At 39.3% G+C, this 9,404-nt stretch overlaps 1 protein-coding gene across 1 annotated transcript; it reads right to left on the bottom strand.

Annotated features, from left to right (window-relative positions):
* Positions 1-2,436: 2,436 nt before the first annotated feature.
* LOC107494726 (uncharacterized) lies at positions 2,437-3,630 on the bottom strand. The gene is made up of 2 exons (XM_016115762.1): positions 2,917-3,630; positions 2,437-2,796 (listed from the first exon to the last, which is right to left on the bottom strand). Exons 1-2 carry the CDS (start codon positions 3,628-3,630, stop codon positions 2,437-2,439), a joined length of 1,074 nt encoding a protein of 357 aa, XP_015971248.1.
* Positions 3,631-9,404: the final 5,774 nt, after the last annotated feature.

Below are 9,404 nucleotides of genomic sequence, written 5' to 3'. Positions count from 1 at the left end.
GCTAAGAATTGGGTTAATCTACGAGGGGGTGTTCACTACTTGGGTCACACACAGGGTCACCATGGGCTCCTTTATCAGCTCCTGAATCAAAGATCGATTTTCCGACCCTAGCTTCGTGCTCGCCAGCTTTGATAGGAGGTCGGCCGTGCGTTCCTTTCTCTTAGGACATGCTACACCACGACCTCCTCAAAATCCTCACTTAAATTTTTTACCCTTTTCAAATACTTTTGTAACAAGGAGTTTCTAGCCTGGTAGGTCCCACGATTTGAGAATCGTTGTTTACCTCAACCCACATTACCCCGACTTCTTTCACCAAGAGTAGGCCTGCTATCACAGCCTCGTACTACGCCTGGTTGTTGGAGACCGAAAATTCGAACTTAATAGACTGCTCGTAAACCACCCCATTTGAGCTTTCGAGGATTATCCTTGCTCTCCCGAATGCTTTGTTGGAGGCTCCGTCAACATCGAGCTTCGACCGTATGTCTGGGTTCTCATGGGGGTCCCCAGTTACCTCTACTAGGAAATCCGTTATTGCCTGAGCCTTGATTGCATGCCTAGGCTCATATTGCAAATCGTATTGGGATAGCTCGACTGCCCAAGTCATCATTAGTCCCATCAGATCGGGCTTTTGTAGGATTTGGCGAATGGCTTGGTCAGTTCTCACGATGATCTGGTGCCCCTGGAAGTACTGCCTCATCCTTCGAGACGAGGTCAGAAGTGCATAAACCAGCTTTTCTAGCTTGGTATGCCTTAGTTCTGCATCTTGTAGCGCTTTGCTAACGAAATAAACCAGTTGTTGGGCCTTGTCCTCTTCTCGGACGATGATGGCCGCCAAGGCCTTGTCTGTCACTGCCAAGTACAAGAACAGCATCTCACCATTTTTGGGCTTGCCCAGGACTGGTGGGGTCGAAAGTATCTTCTTGAAATGGTTGAAGGCTTCTTCACAGGCTGGGGTCCATTCGAAGGCTATCCCTTTCCTCATGAGATTGAAAAAGGGGAGAGCTTTGGCTGCTGATGCACCGAGGAAACGGGATAGGGCCGTGAGCCTTCCAACTAATCTCTGCACGTCTTTAATGCTTCCTAGGCTTATCATTCACAGAATGGCTTCGCACTTGTCTGGGTTGGCCTCAACCCCCCCTTTGGGTTATCGTGAAGCCGAGAAACTTCCCAGCCTCCATAGCAAAGGCGCATTTGAGGGGTTGAGTCTCATATTATGCCTACAAAGAGACATGAAGACGATCTCTAGGTCGCCGACTAGGTCCTCTGGTTGGCTGGTTTTCACTAAGATGTCGTCGACGTAGACTTCAACCAACCTCCCGATGAGATCGTTAAACACTTTGTTCATTAGCCTCTGGTAGGTCGCTCCTGTGTTCTTCAGTTCGAACGGCATCCTCCTGTAGCATTAAGTGCCCCTGGCGTTATGATTGCCATTTTTCCTTGTCAGGTCGGTACATCGGTATCTGGTTATATCCAGAGTACGCATCCATGAAGCTCAGGAATTGATATCTTACTATCGCATCTACTAGGACATCGATGTTTGGGAAAGGAAATGAGTCCTTGGGACACGCCTTGTTGAGGTCCAAATAATCGACACACATTCTCCATTTCTCATTGGCTTTTTTGACAATGACTACATTCGACAACCACGTCAAGTATTCAAGTTCCCTGATAAACCCAGCTTCTAACAGGCTGGCTTTCTGCTTGGCCACCTCATTAGCTCTCTCTTAGGACATCTTCCTTCGCCTCTGAGCAATGGGCTTGGCATCTGGATTTACGGCAAGCCGATGAGACATGAAGTCGATGTCCACTCCGAGCATGTCGGCTGGGGTCCAGCCGCCTTCATGAGGGGTTCTTTCAGGTTTTGGGGGAGGTTCCTATTCACATAGGTGAATTTTTCCTCTGTGTCCCCGACCCAGAACTTCTCCAAATCTCACTCGGGCTCGAGCCTCGGCTTGTCGTCCACTCTGGTGTCTAAGTCGGCCAGAAATACCCCAGATGCTTCCTTCGATTTCTTTCTCAAGGAGAGGCTGGCGTTGTCACATGCAACCGCCATTTCTAGGTCTCCCCTGAGGGATCCAACGGACCTGTTGTTAGTAACAAACTTCATAATAAGAAACTTGGCGCATATCACAGCGGAGAACTCATTAATCGTCTTCCTCCCCAGGATAACGTTGTAAGCTGTGGAGTCCCTCAAGACTACAAATTCCGCCATTATCGACCTCTTTCCTTCTCCTCCCCCGATACAAACCGGGAGGGTGACTATCCCGTCAGGTTTTATAAAGTTGTCTCCTAGACCTATGATCCCATATTGATGGGTTTTTAAGTCAGTCTCTCAGAGTCCTAGGGCATCGAACACGTTCTTGAATATGATATTGGAGTTAGCTCCAGTGTCCACGAGGATCCGCTTGACCAAGGCCGTTCCGATTCTTGCCATGATCACCACAGGGGGTTTTTCGGGATGTCATGAAACCACTGGTCTTCTGGCCCAAATGATATTCTCGGAAGTTCCCTGGACGGGGGCCTATGGCTCCCTGATGATACGGCCAAGACTCTGGTGTCCTTTTTGGTAGCGGACCTTGATCTGAGGGGCGCGTTTCTCCCAACCACGATGTTGACCACAGTGAGGGCATTGTCTACGTATTCGCTAGCCCCTTGTCTCAGCTTCATGGCCAGGTCTTGATCATCCTTGAAACGTTCGTGCCCCCTTTGCCTAGGCTCCCTTATGAACTGGGAAAACTTAGTCAGCTTGCCATCGCGGATGGCTTTCTCCAAGGCGTCCTTTAGATCAAAACAATCCTGGATTTATGGTAAAAAACTTTGTGGTAGTCATAGTACAAGCTCTTGTTCCCGCTTGTTTTGTCTTTCAGTTATTGGGGGCTTCAACAAGATACCCTTGTTAGCGATCTACTGGTAGACTTCCACGATTGGGGCCGTAAGAGAGGTATAGTTTGAGAACTTTCCAACTCGAGGGAAAGGCTTGAAAGGTTTAGCTGATCCTCCGTCCTTGGAGGGTTCTTTCGACCTTTCCTCGTGCCCGGGTTGACGGGGGGGAGGGTTGGCCTGTTGTCGCTTATTGGACACCACCACCTGGCGAACCTCCTCATCATTAATGTACTCTCTGGCCACGTTCTGGATGTCTTGTATTGTCCACACGGGCTTGGTAGTAAGGTTCTTTCTGAAGTCTTCATTTAACAAATCGTTCATCAGGCATAGGCTGGCCACTAAGTCGGTCAAGCCGTCAATTTCTAGGCACTCGTCGTTGAATCTATCGAGGAACTTCCTAGTCGGCTCCCCGGCTCTTTGGGTGACCCCTAAAAGGTTAATAGGGTGCTTAGCTTTGGCAATGTGTGTGGTGAACTGTGCTAAAAAGCTGTGAGTTATGTCCGAGAAGGTCGTAATGAACCCTTGAGGAAGCGCATTGAACCACCAAATTGCCGGTCCTGCCAAGGTCACAGAAAAAGCACGATACCTCACCGCATCACCAATACCCTCGAGGTTCATCCTGGCCTCAAAGGCCGTCAGGTGTTCCTGAGGGTCCTGGGTTCCATCATATCTCATATCCGTTGGCTTGTCGAAGTGTTTCGGCAGCCGAACCTTGAGGATGGAGGGGTGAAAAGGGGTTGCTCCCATGATTATGGGGTCTCGTCGCCTTCTCGGACTCTTTCTATTTTCGCCTTGGCCCTCCGACCCATCATGGGTCGAGGGAGGTTGAGCGTCAGCTCTACGCCTGGTACGGTTCCTCCGAGGGCTTCTTCCCCAAGCTTTCGATCTCCTTGGGGAGTTCGGGTACGGGAAAGGCTCGGGCTGGGTCGGTAGCGATCCTTGGCGGCTAGCTCCCTCTTGAGATTTTGCACTCGGTTGCGTAATTCCTGCATAATCTTTGCGTTGTCATCACTCGTACCCCCGAAAGGGCGCCTTTCATGGGAGCTGGAAGGAAGGTCATTTTTACGAGAGGGGGTTCTCGTGCGCTCACGAGAGGAGGTCATCGAGGCTATCCTGCTCATCAAGCGAGTTCCCTCCCCCTCACACACTTCCTCCTCTTCCCACAGACAGCGCCAATGTTCAGTGGCTCGGGGTATCGAACGGGTTGGATCTAGAGGCAATGAAGGTGTGGGTGACTGTGAGATGGGTGTTGGAGAGCTCCGGTGAATGACTCCTCCGCCCAGACGAGGGGAGGATGAGGTGGGGCCACCTGGAAGGACTCTAACGCTCAAGTCAATGTCCATACAAGAGGCGGCTATTAAGGTTAAGGTTAGCTGACGTACCTCTGGAGAAGGGTAGGGTCTTCCCTTTATATAGTCTGTCCTGGAGTGGGTCCCACACGGATAGACCCTCTATCTTGGAAGTTTTCTTTCCAGCTGTCCAGGTTCACGCGGGAGAGGGGGGTGACGTTCGGGTCACCTCCCAAGCTCGGGTTCGGTAAACCGTTGAGTCGGCCGGACGTTTGGACCCGGGTCTTTGGTCTGTTGGACTGGATCGGAATAATAAATTTCAAAAACTTATTTAATTCTAAAAATATTATTAATATAGAAAAAGAAGCATAATATAATAACATCCTAGAAAAAACAAGTAAGTATGTAAATAGAACTAGGTTTTGTTGAGCAACCCTAATTGCGAGTATATTCAGATAATATTCTATCAGCACTCGAAGCAATATTTTTGTTGCTTTAGCTTTAATATGATGGAGCAAGCAACGGTTGAGAGTATATAGCAAAAATGGGCATACTCACTACTAGGCTTTGCATTTCTTTACGTGGACAAGTACTGGACAAGCCACAACCCACCAAAGTCCTAAAGTTGTTGAAGATTCAGAGGATAAGATATATATTACAATTAACTGTCTGGTCGTACATCACACCAATGCAAGTTGAACTTCATAGGATTCTTTTATTTTTTTTTTTCCCTGTTCTTTGCAGTTGTATATATTTAGATACAGTATTTGGTTTTAATGATTCAATTTAAGTGTGACGGGAGAAAGTATAGAATAGTTTGAGTTTTTTACTCTCGTTTGTGTTGTTATGTTCACAAGAAGGACAAGCAGGGTAAGCAGGAACTAGGAAGAGTTAATTATTAAAAAATATATCAAAATTATTAAAAAAATATATAATTTAGATAATACTATCCTTTTAATAATCTTTTTTTACTATGAGCCTTCTATTGGCCTATAAATATATACTGATTTGGATCGATTTAGATAGAAAAATTGATATAATTTTTTATGATTTAAATACTATTGATTTAATTTTTATTTTCCAATTGAATCCATTAGTTAGATAATTAACTTTCATTCTTTAACAAACTTTATCATTTTAGTAATTGTGTCTCAAATCTCTCGATTATACTTTTTTGTTTGGTTCTCTAACGTTGAACGACAAACCATGGAATTCAATGATCTTGATATTGATAAGCAATAATTTCTGAGAATTATCCATTTCAATTACCACGAAATAATTTCTTCCACCTTTATTCTTCTTTCTTATGTATATGAAGTGCGCAAGAATCTAATCCTAAAGTTTTTAAAATTGGATACTATCGTTTTTAAAATTTCGAAATACACAAAATAATTTTTAATATTAATCTTTATTAGATAATCCGGTCACAAATATTCTCTTAAAAAAAAAATATAAACAAAAATATAGTTCGTATAAAAAATTCATACCTTAATAGCTAGTATTTACATAAATACTATTTTTTTCGCTAAAGATAGATAATTTTACCCATTTCAATAACGGTTTCGCTACGTTACCAACAATATATCTACCAACTCTTATTTATAATTGTGTTTTATGGAAGTGTGTTTGTGAATGTGTCTAATAAAAATGTTTTTTTATAACTGTGTTTAATAGAAGTATCTTTATAGATATATTTTCTGGATGTGTCTCTTTATATATGTATTTAAAATATATTAATTACTAGACACATCTACGAACACACTTCCATGAAACACAAATATAAATAAGAGTTGACAAAAGTTGATAGATAATATGTTGGTACTCTATACTTTCCCTTTCAATAAAAAATAATAGGATGTCCAAATGACACAAAATTATATCAGAAAGAAAGGGGAACACCAAAAGCTCAAAACAGTGAGCAAAAACCAATTGCTAGAGAAAAAGAGAAATCCCTAAACCATTGTTTGGGACCAAGACTCAACCAGAATCTCTAATTGACTGACCATTTGCATTCCACCCTACAAGAACTCGTGCGATAATAGTATAAATAAAAATAATTTTATATGCAATTACATGCACATAAATAAAAATAGAATAATTTTAATGCACTGAAAATATAAATAAATTTTATACATGTATCTAATTACATATTACTATGTCACTAATAATAACTACTTTTAACAATCAATGGGTAAACAAATTATCTAAAAGAATGGATATAATTAAATAAGTGTGTAAAATAATTTAAACTATCAATGTATCAAAATTAACTCATAAAAATAAATGCCTTTTACAGAAAATTATATGTACAAATGTCAATGATCAAAATTAACACTTTTAAGTTTTAACACTAAGTACTCCAAGCCCATCATCAATATTACAACCCACTTTTCTTTACTTCGCAAAATGTTTAATTCATGTAAGATCAAAATTAATTGCTGTTACTCCTAGCTATCACATCCCATTTGTGGAACATGAAAGCTAATAAAAAAACTATTACAAATTCCAAATAATAATAGAGAATCTTTTTAGCTATTAGCATTGTTATCATGGAAATCACAACATTTGTAACTACCATATCTCTCTCACTGATTTGTAAAAAGGTTTATACTTTTGCTACACACAAAAACAAAATTTAAAAAAAAAATAGTTGAAGCATCTCTTCAAACAGGCTGTGTGCTAGTAAAATTATAAACAATAATTTCAAAGTTGGGCCTTTGGGATATTAAACACTTATGCTCACCATGGTTTGAGCCTCTAGCCTGGGAAGAATTTAAAGAAAGCTGCAAAACAAATGGTTCCACGACCAAAAACACAAGCAACACAACGGTTGCAGTTTAATAATGTTCATAAACGTTTTAAAACCAATTTAGGATTAACTCACTAGTACGCTTAAATAGATATTGGGGATTCAAATTTTACTTTGTGTATGCAGTAATTTATTGATCAATTACAAACTTTTAAACAGGACTCAGATCTACGATCAATTAGTTCTAAGTCATATACCGTGAAAAAAAAAAGTAATCACTTCAATCCCAAATGGAAATAGTTCAAAGCAACTATCACCCGTTCGGTGTCCTAACCTCCTTAATCGTTGTGAAATCGTTGTGCATTCAAAATTGGTTCAACAAGAGATAATAATGCTACTTCTTATTTATCGTTAAATACAAATCATATGTTTCTTTTTTCATTCTTTATTTTTTATCAACAGATGAAATCCTTAAACCTTAGGAATCTTATTGTAGTAGCATATACTATTCTATCTTGATCTCAATTCCATTAGTCACGAATTGTTTTATTTGTTAATTCATTGAACCCAATTTTAGTTGTTGGTTAGTGTAAGAATCTTGATGCTATTCAAGCTATAATATGTGCTTTCTCGTTGAGTTATTAGATCTTTTTCTTCATTTGAGTTTATGATAGATTGGGTTTTATTTTGATACGTCCTTCTACAATTTGAATTGTTCTTGATTATATGAAAATGTCATTATTTCTTGCCTTCACAATGATTGTGTATTCATGCATAACTTTATATGGACAATTTTAAGTTGGTGCTATTCAAGTAATCTAAAACAGAGCTTTAATTTTTGTTGAATATTGACTTCTACAATTTTAAGAAGCAAATTTTAATTTGTGTATCCTATTTTTATCTTTCTTTTTCAATTGGTATTCGTGTTCAATTAAGCAAGCTAATTATTTGTGTTTCTTTTTGCATCCTATTATGTAATCTTATTTATCATAGAATTATTCATGGATGCAGATTACATTAATGGTGATGGAAATGATCTTGCTTTCTTTAAGCTCACAACTTTTGTGGAAGTTTAGGTGTTGTGTCATTTGACACTCGGGAAAAATTTGACATGCTGTTTTTTTGTGTGGACTTGTTTGGTGAATTCCTTCTTCAAGCTTATAAGATTAGCCACCTTTTTGTATACAGTGATCTTATTGGTGGAAATAGTTCATTATTCTGATATTCTTCTATACATATCAATGGTTTGGCACTATCAAAACATGAAGAAATGAAAACACGACCCACTATGAATGGATTCAGCATGTATTGACTCACCTTATTCATAGAAAAAGTAATCTGCATATTAAAGAGAACATAAGTATATACAACTTCAAATCACCAGAATGTTTTTATAAATAAACAATGATCTGATATTGTTTTTATAAATCAAAATCAACAAGTATAGAGGGCAGTTTTAGAAACGAAGCTCTAGGGACTTGTTTAAGTCCATACAGAGATTTACTTGATTTATCTTACTCGAATGGAAGCATGATGGTTGTTTCATCAGCACCAACTTATTTAAATCGCAATTGAAATCAAATTGGCGAATCTGCCATCTATAAGACAAAACAAGAGTGATAATAATTCGAATAGTAACAGATTTGATGACTAAAACAAACATTTGGTCATAGTCTAATCCTTCTATACTTCACAATCTCTCCATTTTGGTGGTTTTTGATAGCAAAAATACACCCGTAACTAATTATCTTTGCTCCTAGTGTAGGACTAATAATAGTCCAAGTTTGTGTTTTATGAAAAGCTTGAATTTCCTCCATCATGGCTTGTTGCCAATGTGATGATTGTAGAGCGTGTGAGATGCTAGTAGGGGCATTGTGAACCGAATAAAAAACTCATCAACTATAGCAGCATGAACTTGCTAGCGGTTTACTAGTCATATTTTTATATCTAAATTTGGGGTCAAATTCTATTTTTTACATTCTAATTTTTATTAACTTTTCTTTACTAACAATATCTTTCTATGGAGAATAAACTATTATTTCTACTTATGAAAATTTAAAACGCTGATAAATTTATCTACGAATAAACAAAACTATCATTTTTATTAAGATGAACTTTTACTAACAAAATTATCGAACTCTAAAAAATTATTTAAAATCCCCAAAATATCTTATAATATAACATAACTCAACTTCTCTTTTTACTCTACATTATGGTTCTGAAAATCGAACCGGACTAGTCGGTTCAACTGGATTAACCGGAACCAGTCAGCTAGCCGGTCCGAATAAGTTTAGAAATTACCTGGCAAAAATGATGAAAAAACCGGTCGAACTGACAGTTAATTAGAGAATTTCCGGTTCGAAAATTCCTCTAAAACGTCGCCGTTTTGTAAAAAAATTAAAAAAAAAAAGAAAAAGGGAAAGTGCTGAAGTGAAAATCCTAAATCCCAATTGTCAATTGAAGCCACGGCCACTCATCTCTCC

Source organism: Arachis duranensis, chromosome 6 (genome assembly GCF_000817695.3).
Source record: "Arachis duranensis cultivar V14167 chromosome 6, aradu.V14167.gnm2.J7QH, whole genome shotgun sequence".
NCBI lineage: Eukaryota > Viridiplantae > Streptophyta > Magnoliopsida > Fabales > Fabaceae > Arachis > Arachis duranensis.
Note: the sequence above shows the minus strand (reverse complement) of the source record. Positions and strands in the feature narration are given on the sequence as shown.